This window comes from Falco punctatus, assembly GCF_963210335.1.
Source record: "Falco punctatus genome assembly, chromosome: 15".
Classification (NCBI taxonomy): Eukaryota; Metazoa; Chordata; class Aves; order Falconiformes; family Falconidae; genus Falco; species Falco punctatus.
Genome location: NC_137595.1, coordinates 11812676 through 11834981, shown reverse-complemented (window position 1 = coordinate 11834981; position 22306 = coordinate 11812676). Strand labels below are relative to the sequence as shown.

At 49.8% G+C, this 22306-nt stretch overlaps 2 protein-coding genes and 2 long non-coding RNA genes across 4 annotated transcripts; 2 read left to right on the top strand and 2 right to left on the bottom strand.

Moving 5' to 3' along the window:
- Positions 1–249: 249 nt before the first annotated feature.
- On the bottom strand, positions 250–10906 carry LOC308053790 (nuclear pore glycoprotein p62-like). The gene is made up of 12 exons (XM_080365501.1): positions 10511–10906; positions 9327–9727; positions 8354–8473; positions 7295–7423; positions 6424–6519; positions 5205–5313; positions 4909–5053; positions 4466–4515; positions 4206–4340; positions 3401–3512; positions 2480–2546; positions 250–859 (listed from the first exon to the last, which is right to left on the bottom strand). The coding sequence occupies exons 1-12, from the start codon at positions 10789–10791 to the stop codon at positions 768–770; spliced, it is 1737 nt and encodes a 578-aa protein (XP_080221627.1). The 5' UTR covers positions 10792–10906; the 3' UTR covers positions 250–767.
- Positions 5301–5497, top strand: LOC308053827. The gene is made up of 2 exons (XR_013923822.1): positions 5301–5381; positions 5427–5497. It is a non-coding gene; the product is annotated as an uncharacterized lncRNA (long non-coding RNA).
- An 826-nt stretch (positions 10907–11732) lies between the features above and the next one.
- Positions 11733–22214, bottom strand: LOC308053791 (nuclear pore glycoprotein p62-like). The gene is made up of 12 exons (XM_080365502.1): positions 21932–22214; positions 20748–21148; positions 19775–19894; positions 18716–18844; positions 17845–17940; positions 16626–16734; positions 16330–16474; positions 15887–15936; positions 15627–15761; positions 15073–15184; positions 14154–14220; positions 11733–12341 (listed from the first exon to the last, which is right to left on the bottom strand). The coding sequence occupies exons 1-12, from the start codon at positions 22210–22212 to the stop codon at positions 12250–12252; spliced, it is 1737 nt and encodes a 578-aa protein (XP_080221628.1). The 5' UTR covers positions 22213–22214; the 3' UTR covers positions 11733–12249.
- Positions 16722–16918, top strand: LOC308053826. The gene is made up of 2 exons (XR_013923821.1): positions 16722–16802; positions 16848–16918. It is a non-coding gene; the product is annotated as an uncharacterized lncRNA (long non-coding RNA).
- Positions 22215–22306: the final 92 nt, after the last annotated feature.

Here is a 22306-nt window from a genome sequence, read left to right as displayed (position 1 = left end):
TCTCGGAACAGGGGCACCCCTGCTGAATGCGCCGCCATTCACTTCCCTCTGCCAGTAAAGGCACAGCGGCACGGCCCTTATCAACGCACTTTTATCAGAAAGTGGTGACATGTCTCTTCGCAGCAGGCTTGCTGACCATGGTCCTTCCTGCCCAACAAGCCGCACTACACCCGATCGCCACACAAGCACCACTTTCCTGCCGGCACATCCATTTTTAATTTTTAATTGTGTAGAAATTCCACTGACAGGTACCAACCAGCACAAAAGCATTTATTGCCAAAAGTACAGAAAACTAGGCCCACCTTCAGAAGTGGAAACATGCCTAATTTAAACACAAACTCCAGCGAGCAACAGGAGGAACTGCAGTCTCTCAGAATGCTGCAGCTCCTTCTGAGGACAGCTCTTCATTAAACCATCTCTGTAAGGACCTGAATAAAGGCTTATGAAGTCTCAGCTGAACACGGTCAAGTCACATCTAAGTACTGGAGAGCTCAGCGGTGGAGTCACACAGTGCTTACATCCCTCGAGGACAGCCGTTTGGGTCACTCACCAGTCTGCATGCAGTTACAAAGAACAAAGAGCACGTACTTCCTCCACAAATTGCATCCAGTCTCCCAGACTGGAGCGGGTGAATTCCAGTCAGACCCTGCAAAGACTGGCTTTTTTTTATTGCAAGAAAAGAAACAAAACCAGATTGTAATTTGAGACCAGGATCCCCGACAATCTCTGTTTTCTATGGAGATTTCAGGTTACTCCTTTGAAGTCCTTCAATCAAAAGTGATCCGAAAACTGCGCTCTTGCTCTTTGCGGCGGCTCTCACAAACCTTTGTCACCTCTTCAACCTTTCTCTGCAACACAGCTGTGGGAGACACAAGTAAATTCACAATCACCCTAGAACACAACTCTGCACAGTTTAGGCTGCATAGGGAGAAAAGCATTTTAATTTTGCCAGTCACTCAGATTTGACTGCACAAAGGAGGACAAAACCCAGTACAAAGCACTCTCCATATGCAAAGGAGAGTGTCTAAAAAGTATTCTGAAGCATTCAGGGACTGGCAGGCAGAACTGCAAGAGTCCTGGGACATGTACTAGAAAGTGTTTTGCCATGCCGGTTTGTTGTAGTTTCAGGGCGCTGTATCGGAGAGCAGAGCAAAACCTCCCTGAACAGGACCTGCAAGCTGATCTGCAGCTTGAGAAAAAGAAATTGTTCTATATACCAGTTTCCCCTATCCACCACCTGCACTTGCTTTGAATTATGCAAATTACACGTGAACCACACAATATGTTAGAAGTTTATACCTATTTTCTTGCAGGGTATCACACAGCCATAACAAGCTTGTCACGGTAAATACAGAAAAGACAGTACAGTTGACCAGAAGAGCTGCTGAGCACAGCCACAGAGGAGCCACAACACACATAATCTATTATTTGCAGATCACTGATTTGGAAATATGTAAGCTGCCAATTCGTCATCAACTTTAAACGCAGCAGGCACCAGAATATACAAATTACCTTGGCACAAGCTGAAGCCATTTCTAATTTCATTGCATGAAAGCTTATCAGAAACTATTCAACAAGGCTATGGCATGATGTCAGCCTGCAGCTTGGAGACAGACACACCAGGTTAGCTTTTGTTTTGCACAGCATGTCAAACCCAGAATCTTCCAGTAATGTATTAAGCAACACATTTCAGTTTCTCACTTCTCAAAAAATTCACCATGCAGAAATGATTGTGGCATAAAATGGCCGTCTGCTTCACTAACTCACTGATCTCTGTCGCTCAAATCGCAGTTCAGTTGTAACTACGAAGGAAAAGTCTTTCTGGTTCTTTCAGGAAGAGGGACAGGGTCAGGACAAGCCTTTGGTCCACACACTCCTCTCACTTGTGGAAACAGCGCCACCCTGCGTCCACGTTCAGAAACAAGAGTAACTACACTACCAAGTTTTCACTATCAAGTGCATCTTCCGCTCTGCACTACATCACAAGTTACTGCTACTGTCAAATTTCCACGCTGCGGAGTTACTGCGCCTGCAGATACACATGTGCCGCTCAGTCTTACCTGCATCTGGCTTTCAGTGGCCGAGGGGATGATGGTAACGTTATACATACACACACACACACACACCCCCCTCCACCTCACCAACTTTCATATTCCAAAGGGAAACCCACCAACATTTTAGAAGCTGCAACATTTAACCTTAGTTTGGTAGAACAAAGCATAACATTTCCAAGTCCTCTGCTTTGCAATGATGCATTTCAAGCTGGGCTTTTTTGTAAAACATTAGCAGTTGCCAGGAATTACTTCTCAGCAAAGGCCCTGAACGTGCATCGGGAGAATTCAAGCACAGAAGGGGCAGTGTCATTGAAGGTGAGGAGGAGGAGAATCCTCGGGGAACTACAGCAATTCATTTCTGTTCAAGAAACACTCACTACATGCTTTCTATTTACAGTCCCAAAAAGCAGCAAAACAACCCTCACCTGAATTCTGGTCAATCCACTGCAAGGAATCCATGTGCGCATTCAAAATTTTACAGATCTGCTGAAGCTGAGCAGAAACAGAAGGTGACAGTCATTTGTTACACTACATGGAAACTAAGAGCAGTAAGGCAGCTTGCCCACCCCTGCCGTTGGAACATGGCGCAGTCCAATTCCTCATACGTACAGCTCCACTAACTGAGCAGCCGCCTTCCCATGCAACGACTGCATTGCTTTGCTTCTCCTTACCAGCAAGAAAACAGACTGCTTTAGAGTATGTGCTTGTGGCTTAGGCTGACTCCAATTCAGACCTAGGAACCACCACCACATTAAGCTCCTTAGGTTGGAGCTGGCAAAAGTAAAAAGGAATGGGATAAAACTCAGTCTGCAGTAACAATGGGGAATTCTTATGGGAAAAAAAATGTTTCTCAGTAAAGCTACAAGGACAATCATGATCAATTTAACACCTATCAGAAAGAGCTGGTAATTCAGATCTTGTTTCCATGAGGATACAAAAGTAGTATTACAGAAATGCATCAGCAGCTACAGAGGGCCTTCTGAACAAAATTTAGGTTGCCAAAAGAAAGACGCAAGTGGTGGAGCAGGTAGCAGGAGCAGCCTTAAGAAATGCCTCTGAAACAAGCTGTAGTCTAGGCAAAAACTAGACAACAAGCAAATTACCAGAGTTCATACCACAATGGGATACTCTGAAAACTCACATAGTTATGTGAGTCAGCCTGGCTTGTGCTGCGTTATAATGCAAGTTTTACCAGAAGAGAACCAACCCATGGACAAAACAAAACACCCTGCTCCAAGGTTGAAACCACAAGCAGCAGACTAACCACAAGTGGACAAAGAGTTAGCAGTAGTTTAAATAATCTCTCCCTTCTATACAACACACAAAAAAAGAAAGCTTGAATTTACCGGGTCATTCGTGTCTGCTGGGCCTCCTGATGTATTCAAGTGTTCAATGACATCCTTCAGATCTTGTGCCATACGCTTCAACTGAGCATCAATATTTTCAGCCAGTTTATAGCTGCAAAATGCATGGGAACCAAGGTCAGAATATTAAAAGTGAACTTTGGAAGATCTACTCCCAGTCACACCAGTTCTGGGCAACCAGAATTAGCTTCCGCATCTTCCAACCTAGGCTGGCTTATACATGGGAACAGCACCCTGAGAGGCATTCTACAACACAGATGAACTAACTCCTAACATGTTTCTCTCTTGACAGATACATGGAGAGAGACAAGCAGTACTGTGGAGTGCTTTCTGGAAGGTTTTGTCAGAATCAAAGGAACCAGTTGGTCTGGATTTTTCAAGACTTGTATTTCTTGGACCACACAAACGCTACTTTTAATTACCATGCTACGATTCAAGCCTTGGGGTTTACATGGACGCCTGAGCCACATGGTGCATTCTGCTCTCTTCACTTCTATCACTAAATAATCATTACTTTTCAGAGCTTACACCAAAATTGGTAACCTTTTCCCACACAGCTGATTACACCAACACCCAAAGACATTTTCATGCTGATTCAAGGGCTTCCAGTCACAATCCCCATTTCTAATGCTTAAAACCTAAGTTGCCATGCATAAAACAGGATTACACGTTTGAATAAGGCCACTGAGAGTTCAATATTGTCATGTGTCCCAGCTCCACTTCTTGCTGATTGATCATCGCCACATTAGCCTGCTCATCTCACGGTCAAAGCTCATTTTTGTCTTACGTCCTCTCCCGTTCTTCATCTGCGTGCTGCAAGTAGATAGTCCCACTCTGCTCCTTCACAGACTCCTCCAGAGGGGTCAACAAGTCTTCAAGCTCTTTCTGCTGTGACAGAATGAAGTCCAGCTCCTGATCCAGTCTGGAAAAGAGAAAACGTTACCCTACCCCCACTTAGGCGTTATACACGTCCTAGATCTGCCGTACCACAACGCAAGAAGATGCAAAAAAGAAAGAAAAACATCTCAGGTGTTCATAGTCTCCTACCTCTTCTGATCAAGCTTCACTTTCTCTACTTCTCTGTGTAATGAAGTAATCTGGAAACAGAAGACACCCAATTACACTACAAAAATTCAAGAGACAACTCATAAAACAGGAGTGGTGGTCAGCACCATAAAAAACATTGACTAGGAACAGTTACATGAAGATTCACAGACCAGAACTGAATAATGGAGGTTGGGCTTTGAAAGCTCCACCCTAAGGTAACTCGTTACCACAGAGTAAACTCACAATAAACAGATTTCCAAGCTTCAATGCCTAAAGACCAGAACAGACACAGAGTGAGTTTTTCAAAGGATTCAGAGATAATTCTAGTTGAAAAACAAAAAAAAGAAGAGAAAGTCCCACTAGATGGCTTGCCGACTCCGTAATACTTAAAGCCTTTAAGGATCTAAGCAGGCAACATCAGGTTACACTGCATGTCACCTTACCTTCTCCCCATTCTCTATCAGCGTCTGGTCCCAGGCATTAACTTGCGTAGCTTGATGGAGAAAGTGTTTCTCTTGGTCTTCCAGTTCCAGACTCCACTTGTTTATCAGACTCTCCAGCTGGGCATAAGTCATCACTGGGGGCGCACTGACACAAAGCGCAAGGCAGCACAGAACACAAGATCAAAAGACAAAACAGAAACACAACAACGCTCACTTCCCCTCCACCATCAGGTACCACCATTAACACCGCCTCTTGTCCCAGTCGGGAAATAAGTCAGCTGTACCCAAACACTCACCTGGTGGTTGTGGTGGTGGTTATGGCAGCTGTAGAAGTCACAGCTCCAATAGCACCAGTCGTAGTTAATGGCTTAAGATTCAAAGCAAAGCCAGAAGCAGAAGTGGTGCCTGAAAGAAGAGATTCAAGTCAAGCAACAGAAGTGGCCAGCAGCCACTACCCAGCAAATCGAGAACAGGTCCCACACACACCTCTCAGCGCAGAGCTGTATGAGATCAACTAGGTCCCTTTCCCTTCGAAGGGACAAAAAACAAATCCCACAATCTCTCAGGAAGGGGAAAAAATGCACCTCGACACAAAAGCAGTAGACTGTAAACGCCTGACTAGTAGTTCTAGTAAAACCAGGAACCTGCAACCTGCATTTAAACTGGGCATTATTCAAAGAAACACAGCGTTAGCCCACTCCTCTCAATCTCCTCACGTTTTAATATCAGACCTAGGAACCACCAGCACAGCCAGTCTCCTTCCACCATCGCTGCAGAAGAGGCAATTTCTATGTCTTCACAAAGCTAAGAGCACCTATCACATGGCACTTCGAGGCACTGAGCTCAAACACCTTGAGAGCTGAGCAGCAACCATGGCATCCCACTGAAAACTGGCTGGTAACTGCATCCAGAAAAAGACGCTCAGACCTGAACCCCAACACCGTGCAGCAGCAAATTCCACGGCAGGTTTTCACATGAGGGCTGCCACTTAAAGACAGCATCCATAGCTGCACTGCTTTTCTGGGGGTTGGTTTCTCAAGTTAATGACATCCAACGCTCTGCAATTTGTCCTATGGAAGAAACCGATGAATGGAGCAGCACTGCAACAGAAACCATCTCTCCCTAACGCTCCCCACCAGTCTTTGGCCTCTCCCTTTCCCCATCAAGACACCTCTCCCTCGACTCCCCAGGCAAGTCTGCACCTACACAGGCAGGCCAAGAAAGAGCAGCTAATCCATTTACTTTACTTGCTGCAAACTACACCATCAAAGCGCACGGGCCTTCCTTCACCCAAACTCCCTTAGCTGCGGGGACAGGCTCTCAGAAGTTGTAAGTTACTGTGCATTTGAGGAGATGGAAAAGGAGGATCAGAGGAAGAAAGATTGTGTTATTTTCAGTTACCGGAGGGCATTAGAAATTACAGCTGCTATGCTGCTACACTAGCGTGGCCCTTTACGACAGAGCACTGAAGTCAGGCTTCCTTCTCTTCAGCTACTTTCAGCACCTAGCTCTTACCCGTAGCAGTGCTTGTTGCGGCAGCTGTTGTTCCAGGAACTTTTAATCCAAACCCAAGCGTTCCAAGACTGGCTGTCCCAGTGGAAGGGGCACCAACTGGAAACGGAAGACAACACTGAGAGTTTGCAAAACCACTAAATGCAGTGCCCCTTTGGACAGCTCTGCCTGCTCACCCATCTCCACACATGGTCTTTACTTCTATTAAACAGGACAGCTGTCGAGGTGGAGGATCATCCCGACACAACGTGAAAACAGGCAGGCTGAAGCTATAATACAGCCAGAATGCTCTGCAATTCTTCCAGAAACTCTATCAACCCAGGTGCCAAGCTACTGTCATTTACCCATTTCCTGCCATAAATGTCTTTCAGCAAGAGGAAACTTGCCAGCGGTTATGAGGGAAACTCACAAATGTACAGCTGCATCAAGACTTGTTTTTCACACACAGCACCTCCACTGCTCTTTAAGCAGCACTAACACCTCACGCAGAAGTCAAAAGGCAGACATAACCACACTCAAGGCACCGGGGTGTGGAAGTCAGCTGCTAAAACATCACTAGAAAGCTCAGTGATGGCAATGCTCCCAGAGAGAGAAACAAACAATTCACATACAGCTAAAACTGCCCCATGCTGCTTTCCTCACCCTGAATTTGAAGCGTACTTTGGTTTGAACAAAACCCTCCGTGCCTCACCATTGAAGGCACTTTGCCAGAAATCACAAAGAGGGAAGGTGGCAAACAGCGACAAGAGCTGGCCCTTTGAGTTCTCCCATGTCACCCCAGCATCAGTATCTGCAGCTCCACCCCTCACAGGCAGCACCAACCACACTGCTTGTCTATTCCCCCAGCAGTTAAAACCTGTACGTTGTGACTTACGCGTGAGGCCTGTGGTGGTAGACGATGTCGGTGCTGAAGAACTCGCTATAGGCGCGAGCAACGTAGGCCCCGTCGAACCAAGAATGGAGGTTGTGGTGGTAGAGGCACTGGTAGCAGCTGTGGATGTTACTGCAAACAGAAAAAAGCATACCTCTTCTACAGCCAGACCGCATCAAGCTCTCACCCATTTCAAAAGATTGTGCTGAACGTGCCATGGAGATCTGCCCAGCAACACCAGTTTTCTGATGGGTGAAAGATGTAAAACTGTAGAAGAATGGCTGCAGAAGCGTGGCCACAGAATCCCTAAAGACCTGCACAATCCATTAGAATTGTGGTGAAGTTGTTGTGCTGAAGTTAACAAGAAAGTGGCCTTGATCTATTCTTGAATCCTGAGACCAAGTAACTTTGTTGTACTACCAGGCCGTGGCTGTAACAAGCTGCAGCTGTCAGGGAAGACAGGTGCAAGGCCAAGGGACATAGGGAGCGGAATGGGAATAAAGGGAGTAGCAAACCGCAAGGCTAAAACATGGCTAACGCAAACAGCTGCATGGATAGAATGCTTGTTCTAATCATGATAATTAGTGGTGTGAGAGCAGCGTGTGCTTAGGGGCTAATAACCAATTATATGTTTGCTTTGGGAACATGCTTGTGTATCGAGGCTATATAAGAAGTGTTAGAAGCTAATAAAGATGAGCAAGATGCATAACTCATATTGAGTAATTTCTCGACTCCGGCAGACCCCTCTCCCAACGTCAAACCAGTGTCCCTCTTATTCTACCTCAACTCTCTCTCTTCCAATGGGCCCTTTAAACCTGCCGCTCCCTTCCACTACGCTCCACCAACAAGTACAGGACAGAATCTGGCACGTGCGACACAATAAAAAAAACACGGTACTAACTCCAGCGGCTATATGAACTGCCACAGATTACTGGTGGCATTGCAAATTCACGGTGACAAACAGTTCTAGCCCGTTTCCAGACTCCAGTTCAGAAAACTGCTCCCAGAAGGACACCAGATTCGTTAAGTCTTCCGTAATTATCTCCTGTAATCACCTCCTACCTCCAAGTTTGGTTCCGAAGGACAGAGTGGGTCCCTGGCTGGTACTAGCGGTCAGCGTTGCTGCAGGCGCACTAGTGGCTGCTGTTGCTGCTGTTGAAGACAATGTCCCAAAGCTCACGCCTGGAACAAGTAGCACAAGGAAAAGGAAAAGACGAACCTTTCACTACAGAGACTCTGTAGTTTCCACTGATAACAGCACTAGTCAAGTTTGAAGCAGTAAGAGCATAAAAAAGCCCCACAACAATACGCAGTGTAACAAATACTCCACGTTCTCCAGAAAACGAACTAGGGCTAACACGCTCCTTACCTCCAAAGACTTTCAACAATGATTCTTACACAGATGAACATCACCCTCATCCCAGAGGCAACCACCTTCCCCCTGAGGCCTGTCACCATCACCAACAAGTAAATAAAAAAAAAAAAAAAAGCAAGCTGAACTTTTGCCGGATCCTGCGCGAGTGGGCAAGCTCCTGCTGCTGGGAAGGTAAACAGTGCTTTATCGCAGAAATCAAGTGCTGGACCAAAGCGCCGTCCCAAGAAACTTTCCCCAAATACATGCTATGCTCAGCCAGACTGGCCTAGACAAGACACAAACTCACTGGCTCGTTTAAACACATTGTCAGACTCAGTCAGTTCCTAAGGAAAAAATGGATTCAGGCACATCTGCTGGATGTGGTTTTCTCTCTGCATTACCTGCTGGCCTCAGGAAAATAAATGATCAATACAAGTTCAAGAGCACACGAGCTTGGAGGCATCTACTTCCCAAGAAAACGCTGCACTAAAGGCTAAACAGCAATTGCTACTCGTCACTGAAGACCCTGGAGAAGCGAATCAGAAGAACCACTGATCCCAGCCACGCCCCACATCTCCCACCAGCAGAAGCAGGAGGCCGCACAACCTCCACACCATCCCCGGTTGCCCTCCTCGCTGACAGCCTGCCTCGCTACAGCTGCCATTTCAAGCTGCAGCTCACCTGTGGACTGACCCCCAAGGCTGAAGGGGGTCGCTGACTGGGTGGCAGCTCCTAAGGTGGCAGCAGTGGTGGCAGCAGCTGCAGGTGCTGCTCCAAAGGTCAACCCTGTGGGCGCTGCCTGCGGAGCCGCAGTGCCGATGTTAAAGCCGGCTGTTCCGGCCTGAGCTGCAGTACCACTGGAAAAACTGAACCCTCCGGTCGTCCCAGACGGAGCGGTGGTCGTGGTGGTGGCGGCAGCAGTGGTGGCGGTGCCAGTGGATCCAAACACAAAGCCAGAAGGGGCTGCTGCTTGACTTGAGGGCGCACTGGCTGGTACAGAGCTACCAAACCCAAAGCCTGCTGTGATTCCTGTAGCCTGAGTGGCACTACTGCCTCCAAAGTTGAGTTTTGGGGCAGTTGTCCTAGAGAAAAAAAGGAAAGAAGCCGTTTTGGTGGAGGCTTACGTTCACCCAAGCACCCAGTCGGCTTTCTCACAGATTCACTGGCAGCAGAAACCACCTTTCAAGGAGGCGCGCGCTTTAACCAGGCTTATGTTGCAATCTTGACAAAGTCTGCATCTCAACTCCTGTCACTGGCCATCCTCTTGTGAAGTCTCTTAAGCCTGACTCAATGCTGCCTAAATACCCCCACCCACCCAGGCACCGCAACATATCTGGGGCGACGTCAGTGAAGTTGCTTCTTCTCTCAGCTCCTCAGCACCCTTGTCGCTTCCTCTACAGAAGACTCTTTTTTCACTCCCTTCCACCGCCAGCCCCCATCTGAGCTCCCTTCCCACTGCTCCCATCTGGCAAGCCTCGACAGCAGCAGCTCTCAAGCATCGCCCCACAGCTCACAGCCTTGCCTAAGACAAGCCGGGCACACTGGCTCCCACAGAAACACCCCGAGCGCTCCAGGGTCGCGCCCTCACGAGCGGCTTTACGCGCGGAGGCAGAGCCCTGCCGTCTGCCCCGGCAGGCAGCGCCACGGGCCCGCTCAGGGGCCGAGGCAGCAGCCGCTCACCGCTCCGGCCCACCCGAGGGAGCCGGCGCTGGCAGGTCACAGGCCTCGCCCAGCGCCTGCCCAGCGCGCTCCCGCGGGGGGCCCAGGCACAAGGGCCGCAGCCCCGCTGCCCCGAGCCCGCCCGCGCCCCCGCGGCCGGGGCCGCTCGGCCCGGCCCACCCCCGCCCGGACCCCGGGCGCCTCACCCCAGCGGGAACACGTTTGCCGCCGGCGCCGCGGCGGCCGTGGCCGGCGTCCCGAAGCTGAAGCTGGCGGGCTGCGCGGCACCGCCCGGCCTGCTGAAGGAGAAGAGCCCGGCGGGCTGGCTGCTGGCGGGCGCCTGGGCCGCGCTGCCGAAGCTGAAGCCCGCCGAGGCGGCGGGCGTCGAGAAGGAGAAGCCGGTCGTGGCCGTGGTGGCGGCCGTCTTCGGCGTGCCCAGAGCGAAGCCGCCTCCCGCCGCGCCCGACCCGAAGTTGAACTGGTTCATGGCGGCCGCGCGGAGCGGGCAGCGGGGCCGCCGCCCTCAGCAGAGCCGGGCCCGGCGGGGCTAGCGGCCACCCCTGCACACACCGCCCGCGCCCGCACACACCGCCACACCGCCGCGCGCGCGGGGATGACGCACGGCCGCGCCGCGCCCGCCCCTCTCCGCCACCGCCCAACCGCCGGCCGCGCCTCCCTGCCGCCGGCGGCCATTGGCCAGTCCTGCTGCCGGTCGCGGGCTGCCGGCCGGATTGGCTGGCGGGACCACGAGAGGCGCGGCGGGGCGGTGCCGGCCCGTTGCTGCGGGGACGGGGACGCGGCCGGGGCGGCTGTGGGCCGTGCGGCGGCACCGGGGCCGGAAAGCGGGGCCGCGCCGAGGGCGGCTTTCCCCGGCTGTTCCCGCTCGCCCTGGGCTTGGGGCTGGAGCTGGGGCTGCCCTCGGCCCGCCCGGAGCGAAGCGCGGAACCCACCTGCTCAGCGCTGCAATAAGTCAATCGACGAGCGGCTCGCAGGTTTTACCTCTCGTTAGAGGCAGGAGATGACTCTCACGCGCAGGCCCTTCCCTTTTCTCCGGGGGACAACACACAGACAAAGCCGACGGGTGCGGGCCCAGGAAGGAAAATACAAAGCAGAGCCCCTCACCCAGCATCGGCACCCCTTCAGCACCGGGCAGGGCCGAAGCACAAAGCCCACAGGAGATCTCGGAACAGGGGCACCCCTGCTGAATGCGCCGCCATTCACTTCCCTCTGCCAGTAAAGGCACAGCGGCACGGCCCTTATCAACGCACTTTTATCAGAAAGTGGTGACATATCTCTTCGCAGCAGGCTTGCTGACCATGGTCCTTCCTGCCCAACAAGCTGCACTACTCCCAATCGCCACACAAGCACCACTTTCCTGCCGGCACATCCATTTTTAATTTTTAATTGTGTAGAAATTCCACTGACAGGTACCAACCAGCACAAAAGCATTTATTGCCAAAAGTACAGAAAACTAGGCCCACCTTCAGAAGTGGAAACATACCTAATTTAAACACAAACTCCAGCGAGCAACAGGAGGAACTGCAGTCTCTCAGAATGCTGCAGCTCCTTCTGAGGACAGCTCTTCATTAAACCATCTCTGTAAGGACCTGAATAAAGGCTTATGAAGTCTCAGCTGAACACGGTCAAGTCACATCTAAGTACTGGAGAGCTCAGCGGTGGAGTCACACAGTGCTTACATCCCTCGAGGACATCCGTTTGGGTCACTCACCAGTCTGCATGCAGTTACAAAGAACAAAGAGCACGTACTTCCTCCACAAATTGCATCCAGTCTCCCAGACTGGAGCGGGTGAATTCCAGTCAGACAATGCAAGGACTGGCTTTCTTTATTGCAAGAAAAGAAACAAAACCAGATTGTAATTTGAGACCAGGATCCCCGACAATCTCTGTTTTCTATGGAGATTTCAGGTTACTCCTTTGAAGTCCTTCAATCAAAAGTGATCCGAAAACTGCGCTCTTGCTCTTTGCGGCGGCTCTCACAAACCTTTGTCACCTCTTCAACCTTTCTCTGCAACACAGCTGTGGGAGACACAAGCAATTAAATTCACAATCACCCTAGAACCCTAGAACACAACCCTGCACAGTCTCACAGATCTCTCTCACTCAAATCTGAGTTCATTTATACCTACATAGGAAAAGTCTTTGTGGTTCTCACAGGAAGGGAGAAAAGGTCAGGACAACGCTTTGGTCCAAACACTCTTTTCACCTGTGGAACAGCACCATCCTGCATCCTCATTCAGCAAGTCCATTTAACTGTGGCAATGCCAGTCAGCGCTAATGTGAATAAAATGCCACACAGTGGCACATAATTGTTCAACAAGTCAGACTTGTTAATAGCTAGGGTGTATGGGTATGCCTAGATAAGATCACCAGCTTACTCTAATCCGTCCCGGAGGTGTTCCACAGAAAGCAAACTTGATAACTTCACCTACAGCACAGATGCCCTGGGTCTGGTTTAGGTGGAGGGTGTCGTTTTTTTTACATAGACAAAAAAGAATACCAAGGAATGTGTCGCTCGCAGGCCTAGTCAATGTACTAATAGCAAGGGCTACATGAAGGGTTACTTCAGAACTGCACTGTTTTTCCACCTGACCACTTAAGTACACATGGTAACAGGCATTCTCCTTCCCAAGAACCCCACAAAAACAGAGATATATTAAAATTTTTTTAAAACCTCAATTTCTTAGGCTTATTGCTTCTTTCTTGCTTGAAGGTGAACTGGAGCTTAACTGTATCTTTACATGTATGCCTCCCAGCAAAGAAAATGAATCATTATTAACTGATAAGAAATTTCGACAGTACAGATTACAGAGGAAATACCGCATCTCCCTTCTTGGAAAATGTAAAGGAAACGGGTTGCTATTTCCACACACATTCTGTAAAGCTAGAATTCTGATGTCACAGGAGCTGCACCAGACTTCCCAATAGAGGCATGTTCAGCATGCAGAAGTTTGCATATATATTCTGGAAGAAAGCCAAATTAAATCCCGAGCTGAAGCCAATAATACTATTTAAACATGCGTGGTAGAATGCCTGCTTTCACCCAAGAAGTACATTCTCATCAGACAGTGCAATTTGATGCTGGTAAGAGAGCAGCACTGCTTTATATTCTGCCATGGCCCCGTGTGGCTGCTAACATCAGTTAAAAACCAAACCTGTTTACACTTCTCAGATCCCTCACAAGGAGGCACTCCCTGTGAGAAAAGCTCCCACTTTCACCTTTAACTGGTATACCATGGTGCCATGCTAATACCTAAGATAATCTAAGACAAGCAACAATAACTACACTACCAAGTTTTCACTATCAAGTGCATCTTCCGCTCTGCACTACATCACAAGTTACTGCTACTGTCAAATTTCCACGCTGCGGAGTTACTGCGCCTGCAGATACACATGTGCCGCTCAGTCTTACCTGCATCTGGCTTTCAGTGGCCGAGGGGATGATGGTAACGTTATACATACACACACACACACACACCCCCCTCCACCTCACCAACTTTCATATTCCAAAGGGAAACCCACCAACATTTTAGAAGCTGCAACATTTAACCTTAGTTTGGTAGAACAAAGCATAACATTTCCAAGTCCTCTGCTTTGCAATGATGCATTTCAAGCTGGGCTTTTTTGTAAAACATTAGCAGTTGCCAGGAATTACTTCTCAGCAAAGGCCTTGAACGTGCATCGGGAGAATTCAAGCACAGAAGGGGCAGTGTCATTGAAGGTGAGGAGGAGGAGAATCCTCGGGGAACTACAGCAATTCATTTCTGTTCACGAAACACTCACTACATGCTTTCTATTTACAGTCCCAAAAAGCAGCAAAACAACCCTCACCTGAATTCTGGTCAATCCACTGCAAGGAATCCATGTGCGCATTTAAAATTTTACAGATCTGCTGAAGCTGAGCAGAAACAGAAGGTGACAGTCATTTGTTACACTACATGGAAACTAAGAGCAGTAAGGCAGCTTGCCCACCCCTGCCGCTGGAACATGGCGCAGTCCAATTCCTCATACGTACAGCTCCACTAACTGAGCAGCCGCCTTCCCATGCAACGACTGCATTGCTTTGCTTCTCCTTACCAGCAAGAAAACAGACTGCTTTAGAGTATGTGCTTGTGGCTTAGGCTGACTCCAATTCAGACCTAGGAACCACCACCACATTAAGCTCCTTAGGTTGGAGCTGGCAAAAGTAAAAAGGAATGGGATAAAACTCAGTCTGCAGTAACAATGGGGAATTCTTACGGGAAAAAAAATGTTTCTCAGTAAAGCTACAAGGACAATCATGGTCAATTTAACACCTATCAGAAAGAGCTGGTAATTCAGATCTTGTTTCCATGAGGATACAAAAGTAGTATTACAGAAACGCATCAGCAGCTACAGAGGGCCTTCTGAACAAAATTTAGGTTGCCAAAAGAAAGACGCAAGTGGTGGAGCAGGTAGCAGGAGCAGCCTTAAGAAATGCCTCTGAAACAAGCTGTAGTCTAGGCAAAAACTAGACAACAAGCAAATTACCAGAGTTCATACCACAATGGGATACTCTGAAAACTCACATAGTTATGTGAGTCAGCCTGGCTTGTGCTGCGTTATAATGCAAGTTTTACCAGAAGAGAACCAACCCATGGACAAAACAAAACACCCTGCTCCAAGGTTGAAACCACAAGCAGCAGACTAACCACAAGTGGACAAAGAGTTAGCAGTAGTTTAAATAATCTTTCCCTTCTATACAACACAAAAAAAGAAAGCTTGCATTTACCGGGTCGCTCGTGTCTGCTGGGCCTCTTGATGTATTCAAGTGCTCAGTGATGTCTTTCAGATCTTGTGCCATACGCTTCAACTGAGCATCAATATTTTCAGCCAGTTTATAGCTGCAAAACGCATGGGAACCAAGGTCAGAATATTAAAAGTGAACTTTGGAAGATCTACTCCCAGTCATACCAACTTCTCATTACACTATTGCAATTAAAGTCTTTGGGCTTACAAGGACACACATAGTGCATTCTGCTCTCTTCACTTCTATCACTAAATAATCATTACTTTTCAGAGCTTACACCAAAATTGGTAACCTTTTCCCACACAGCTGATTACACCAACACCCAAAGACATTTTCATGCTGATTCAAGGGCTTCCAGTCACAATCCCCATTTCTAATGCTTAAAACCTAAGTTGCCATGCATAAAACAGGATTACACGTTTGAATAAGGCCACTGAGAGTTCAATATTGTCATGTGTCCCAGCTCCACTTCTTGCTGATTGATCATCGCCACATTAGCCTGCTCATCTCACGGTCAAAGCTCATTTTTGTCTTACGTCCTCTCCCGTTCTTCATCTGCGTGCTGCAAGTAGATAGTCCCACTCTGCTCCTTCACAGACTCCTCCAGAGGGGTCAACAAGTCTTCAAGCTCTTTCTGCTGTGACAGAATGAAGTCCAGCTCCTGATCCAGTCTGGAAAAGAGAAAACGTTACCCTACCCCCACTTAGGCGTTATACACGTCCTAGATCTGCCGTACCACAACGCAAGAAGATGCAAAAAAGAAAGAAAAACATCTCAGGTGTTCATAGTCTCCTACCTCTTCTGATCAAGCTTCACTTTCTCTACTTCTCTGTGTAATGAAGTAATCTGGAAACAGAAGACACCCAATTACACTACAAAAATTCAAGAGACAACTCATAAAACAGGAGTGGTGGTCAGCACCATAAAAAACATTGACTAGGAACAGTTACATGAAGATTCACAGACCAGAACTGAATAATGGAGGTTGGGCTTTGAAAGCTCCACCCTAAGGTAACTCGTTACCACAGAGTAAACTCACAATAAACAGATTTCCAAGCTTCAATGCCTAAAGACCAGAACAGACACAGAGTGAGTTTTTCAAAGGATTCAGAGATAATTCTAGTTGAAAAACAAAAAAAAGAAGAGAAAGTCCCACTAGATGGCTTGCCGACTCCGTAATACTTAAAGCCTTTAAGGATCTAAGCAGGCAACATCAGGTTACACTGCATGTCACCTTACCTTCTCCCCATTCTCTATCAGCGTCTGGTCCCAGGCATTAACTTGCGTAGCTTGATGGAGAAAGTGTTTCTCTTGGTCTTCCAGTTCCAGACTCCACTTGTTTATCAGACTCTCCAGTTGGGCATAAGTCATCACTGGGGGCGCACTGACACAAAGCGCAAGGCAGCACAGAACACAAGATCAAAAGACAAAACAGAAACACAACAACGCTCACTTCCCCTCCACCATCAGGTACCACCATTAACACCGCCTCTTGTCCCAGTCGGGAAATAAGTCAGCTGTACCCAAACACTCACCTGGTGGTTGTGGTGGTGGTTATGGCAGCTGTAGAAGTCACAGCTCCAATAGCACCAGTCGTAGTTAATGGCTTAAGATTCAAAGCAAAGCCAGAAGCAGAAGTGGTGCCTGAAAGAAGAGATTCAAGTCAAGCAACAGAAGTGGCCAGCAGCCACTACCCAGCAAATCGAGAACAGGTCCCACACACACCTCTCAGCGCAGAGCTGTATGAGATCAACTAGGTCCCTTTCCCTTCGAAGGGACAAAAAACAAATCCCACAATCTCTCAGGAAGGGGAAAAAATGCACCTCGACACAAAAGCAGTAGACTGTAAACGCCTGACTAGTAGTTCTAGTAAAACCAGGAACCTGCAACCTGCATTTAAACTGGGCATTATTCAAAGAAACACAGCGTTAGCCCACTCCTCTCAATCTCCTCACGTTTTAATATCAGACCTAGGAACCACCAGCACAGCCAGTCTCCTTCCACCATCGCTGCAGAAGAGGCAATTTCTATGTCTTCACAAAGCTAAGAGCACCTATCACATGGCACTTCGAGGCACTGAGCTCAAACACCTTGAGAGCTGAGCAGCAACCATGGCATCCCACTGAAAACTGGCTGGTAACTGCATCCAGAAAAAGACGCTCAGACCTGAACCCCAACACCGTGCAGCAGCAAATTCCACGGCAGGTTTTCACATGAGGGCTGCCACTTAAAGACAGCATCCATAGCTGCACTGCTTTTCTGGGGGTTGGTTTCTCAAGTTAATGACATCCAACGCTCTGCAATTTGTCCTATGGAAGAAACCGATGAATGGAGCAGCACTGCAACAGAAACCATCTCTCCCTAACGCTCCCCACCAGTCTTTGGCCTCTCCCTTTCCCCATCAAGACACCTCTCCCTCGACTCCCCAGGCAAGTCTGCACCTACACAGGCAGGCCAAGAAAGAGCAGCTAATCCATTTACTTTACTTGCTGCAAACTACACCATCAAAGCGCACGGGCCTTCCTTCACCCAAACTCCCTTAGCTGCGGGGACAGGCTCTCAGAAGTTGTAAGTTACTGTGCATTTGAGGAGATGGAAAAGGAGGATCAGAGGAAGAAAGATTGTGTTATTTTCAGTTACTGGAGGGCATTAGAAATTACAGCTGCTATGCTGCTACACTAGCGTGGCCCTTTACGACAGAGCACTGAAGTCAGGCTTCCTTCTCTTCAGCTACTTTCAGCACCTAGCTCTTACCCGTAGCAGTGCTTGTTGCGGCAGCTGTTGTTCCAGGAACTTTTAATCCAAACCCAAGCGTTCCAAGACTGGCTGTCCCAGTGGAAGGGGCACCAACTGGAAACGGAAGACAACACTGAGAGTTTGCAAAACCACTAAATGCAGTGCCCCTTTGGACAGCTCTGCCTGCTCACCCATCTCCACACATGGTCTTTACTTCTATTAAACAGGACAGCTGTCGAGGTGGAGGATCATCCCGACACAACGTGAAAACAGGCAGGCTGAAGCTATAATACAGCCAGAATGCTCTGCAATTCTTCCAGAAACTCTATCAACCCAGGTGCCAAGCTACTGTCATTTACCCATTTCCTGCCATAAATGTCTTTCAGCAAGAGGAAACTTGCCAGCGGTTATGAGGGAAACTCACAAATGTACAGCTGCATCAAGACTTGTTTTTCACACACAGCACCTCCACTGCTCTTTAAGCAGCACTAACACCTCACGCAGAAGTCAAAAGGCAGACATAACCACACTCAAGGCACCGGGGTGTGGAAGTCAGCTGCTAAAACATCACTAGAAAGCTCAGTGATGGCAATGCTCCCAGAGAGAGAAACAAACAATTCACATACAGCTAAAACTGCCCCATGCTGCTTTCCTCACCCTGAATTTGAAGCGTACTTTGGTTTGAACAAACCCCTCCGTGCCTCACCATTGAAGGCACTTTGCCAGAAATCACAAAGAGGGAAGGTGGCAAACAGCGACAAGAGCTGGCCCTTTGAGTTCTCCCATGTCACCCCAGCATCAGTATCTGCAGCTCCACCCCTCACAGGCAGCACCAACCACACTGCTTGTCTATTCCCCCAGCAGTTAAAACCTGTACGTTGTGACTTACGCGTGAGGCCTGTGGTGGTAGACGATGTCGGTGCTGAAGAACTCGCTATAGGCGCGAGCAACGTAGGCCCCGTCGAACCAAGAATGGAGGTTGTGGTGGTAGAGGCACTGGTAGCAGCTGTGGATGTTACTGCAAACAGAAAAAAGCATACCTCTTCTACAGCCAGACCGCATCAAGCTCTCACCCATTTCAAAAGATTGTGCTGAACGTGCCATGGAGATCTGCCCAGCAACACCAGTTTTCTGATGGGTGAAAGATGTAAAACTGTAGAAGAATGGCTGCAGAAGCGTGGCCACAGAATCCCTAAAGACCTGCACAATCCATTAGAATTGTGGTGAAGTTGTTGTGCTGAAGTTAACAAGAAAGTGGCCTTGATCTATTCTTGAATCCTGAGACCAAGTAACTTTGTTGTACTACCAGGCCGTGGCTGTAACAAGCTGCAGCTGTCAGGGAAGACAGGTGCAAGGCCAAGGGACATAGGGAGCGGAATGGGAATAAAGGGAGTAGCAAACCGCAAGGCTAAAACATGGCTAACGCAAACAGCTGCATGGATAGAATGCTTGTTCTAATCATGATAATTAGTGGTGTGAGAGCAGCGTGTGCTTAGGGGCTAATAACCAATTATATGTTTGCTTTGGGAACATGCTTGTGTATCGAGGCTATATAAGAAGTGTTAGAAGCTAATAAAGATGAGCAAGATGCATAACTCATATTGAGTAATTTCTCGACTCCGGCAGACCCCTCTCCCAACGTCAAACCAGTGTCCCTCTTATTCTACCTCAACTCTCTCTCTTCCAATGGGCCCTTTAAACCTGCTGCTCCCTTCCACTACGCTCCACCAACAAGTACAGGACAGAATCTGGCACGTGCGACACAATAAAAAAAACACGGTACTAACTCCAGCGGCTATATGAACTGCCACAGATTACTGGTGGCATTGCAAATTCACGGTGACAAACAGTTCTAGCCCGTTTCCAGACTCCAGTTCAGAAAACTGCTCCCAGAAGGACACCAGATTCGTTAAGTCTTCCGTAATTATCTCCTGTAATCACCTCCTACCTCCAAGTTTGGTTCCAAAGGACAGAGTGGGTCCCTGGCTGGTACTAGCGGTCAGCGTTGCTGCAGGCGCACTAGTGGCTGCTGTTGCTGCTGTTGAAGACAATGTCCCAAAGCTCACGCCTGGAACAAGTAGCACAAGGAAAAGGAAAAGACGAACCTTTCACTACAGAGACTCTGTAGTTTCCACTGATAACAGCACTAGTCAAGTTTGAAGCAGTAAGAGCATAAAAAAGCCCCACAACAATACGCAGTGTAACAAATACTCCACGTTCTCCAGAAAACGAACTAGGGCTAACACGCTCCTTACCTCCAAAGACTTTCAACAATGATTCTTACACAGATGAACATCACCCTCATCCCAGAGGCAACCACCTTCCCCCTGAGGCCTGTCACCATCACCAACAAGTAAATAAAAAAAAAAAAAAAAGCAAGCTGAACTTTTGCCGGATCCTGCGCGAGTGGGCAAGCTCCTGCTGCTGGGAAGGTAAACAGTGCTTTATCGCAGAAATCAAGTGCTGGACCAAAGCGCCGTCCCAAGAAACTTTCCCCAAATACATGCTATGCTCAGCCAGACTGGCCTAGACAAGACACAAACTCACTGGCTCGTTTAAACACATTGTCAGACTCAGTCAGTTCCTAAGGAAAAAATGGATTCAGGCACATCTGCTGGATGTGGTTTTCTCTCTGCATTACCTGCTGGCCTCAGGAAAATAAATGATCAATACAAGTTCAAGAGCACACGAGCTTGGAGGCATCTACTTCCCAAGAAAACGCTGCACTAAAGGCTAAACAGCAATTGCTACTCGTCACTGAAGACCCTGGAGAAGCGAATCAGAAGAACCACTGATCCCAGCCACGCCCCACATCTCCCACCAGCAGAAGCAGGAGGCCGCACAACCTCCACACCATCCCCGGTTGCCCTCCTCGCTGACAGCCTGCCTCGCTACAGCTGCCATTTCAAGCTGCAGCTCACCTGTGGACTGACCCCCAAGGCTGAAGGGGGTCGCTGACTGGGTGGCAGCTCCTAAGGTGGCAGCAGTGGTGGCAGCAGCTGCAGGTGCTGCTCCAAAGGTCAACCCTGTGGGCGCTGCCTGCGGAGCCGCAGTGCCGATGTTAAAGCCGGCTGTTCCGGCCTGAGCTGCAGTACCACTGGAAAAACTGAACCCTCCGGTCGTCCCAGACGGAGCGGTGGTCGTGGTGGTGGCGGCAGCAGTGGTGGCGGTGCCAGTGGATCCAAACACAAAGCCAGAAGGGGCTGCTGCTTGACTTGAGGGCGCACTGGCTGGTACAGAGCTACCAAACCCAAAGCCTGCTGTGATTCCTGTAGCCTGAGTGGCACTACTGCCTCCAAAGTTGAGTTTTGGGGCAGTTGTCCTAGAGAAAAAAAGGAAAGAAGCCGTTTTGGTGGAGGCTTACGTTCACCCAAGCACCCAGTCGGCTTTCTCACAGATTCACTGGCAGCAGAAACCACCTTTCAAGGAGGCGCGCGCTTTAACCAGGCTTATGTTGCAATCTTGACAAAGTCTGCATCTCAACTCCTGTCACTGGCCATCCTCTTGTGAAGTCTCTTAAGCCTGACTCAATGCTGCCTAAATACCCCCACCCACCCAGGCACCGCAACATATCTGGGGCGACGTCAGTGAAGTTGCTTCTTCTCTCAGCTCCTCAGCACCCTTGTCGCTTCCTCTACAGAAGACTCTTTTTTCACTCCCTTCCACCGCCAGCCCTCATCTGAGCTCCCTTCCCACTGCTCCCATCTGGCAAGCCTCGACAGCAGCAGCTCTCAAGCATCGCCCCACAGCTCACAGCCTTGCCTAAGACAAGCCGGGCACACTGGCTCCCACAGAAACACCCCGAGCGCTCCAGGGTCGCGCCCTCACGAGCGGCTTTACGCGCGGAGGCAGAGCCCTGCCGTCTGCCCCGGCAGGCAGCGCCACGGGCCCGCTCAGGGGCCGAGGCAGCAGCCGCTCACCGCTCCGGCCCACCCGAGGGAGCCGGCGCTGGCAGGTCACAGGCCTCGCCCAGCGCCTGCCCAGCGCGCTCCCGCGGGGGGCCCAGGCACAAGGGCCGCAGCCCCGCTGCCCCGAGCCCGCCCGCGCCCCCGCGGCCGGGGCCGCTCGGCCCGGCCCACCCCCGCCCGGACCCCGGGCGCCTCACCCCAGCGGGAACACGTTTGCCGCCGGCGCCGCGGCGGCCGTGGCCGGCGTCCCGAAGCTGAAGCTGGCGGGCTGCGCGGCACCGCCCGGCCTGCTGAAGGAGAAGAGCCCGGCGGGCTGGCTGCTGGCGGGCGCCTGGGCCGCGCTGCCGAAGCTGAAGCCCGCCGAGGCGGCGGGCGTCGAGAAGGAGAAGCCGGTCGTGGCCGTGGTGGCGGCCGTCTTCGGCGTGCCCAGAGCGAAGCCGCCTCCCGCCGCGCCCGACCCGAAGTTGAACTGGTTCATGGCGGCCGCGCGGAGCGGGCAGCGGGGCCGCCGCCCTCAGCAGAGCCGGGCCCGGCGGGGCTAGCGGCCACCCCTGCACACACCGCCCGCACCC

Coding starts and splice junctions, on each gene's coding strand:
- LOC308053791 (XM_080365502.1), bottom strand. CDS start 22,212: ATGAACCAGTTCAACTTCGGGTCGGGCGCGGCGGGAGGCGGCTTCGCT. Junction 16,475..16,625: donor ACCACCACCACAACCACCAG/GTGAGTGTTTGG, acceptor GCTTTGTGTCAG/TGCGCCCCCAGTGATGACTT. Junction 14,221..15,072: donor CAGCAGACACGAGCGACCCG/GTAAATGCAAGC, acceptor GTTTCTGCTCAG/CTTCAGCAGATCTGTAAAAT.
- LOC308053790 (XM_080365501.1), bottom strand. CDS start 10,791: ATGAACCAGTTCAACTTCGGGTCGGGCGCGGCGGGAGGCGGCTTCGCT. Junction 5,054..5,204: donor ACCACCACCACAACCACCAG/GTGAGTGTTTGG, acceptor GCTTTGTGTCAG/TGCGCCCCCAGTGATGACTT. Junction 2,547..3,400: donor CAGCAGACACGAATGACCCG/GTAAATTCAAGC, acceptor GTTTCTGCTCAG/CTTCAGCAGATCTGTAAAAT.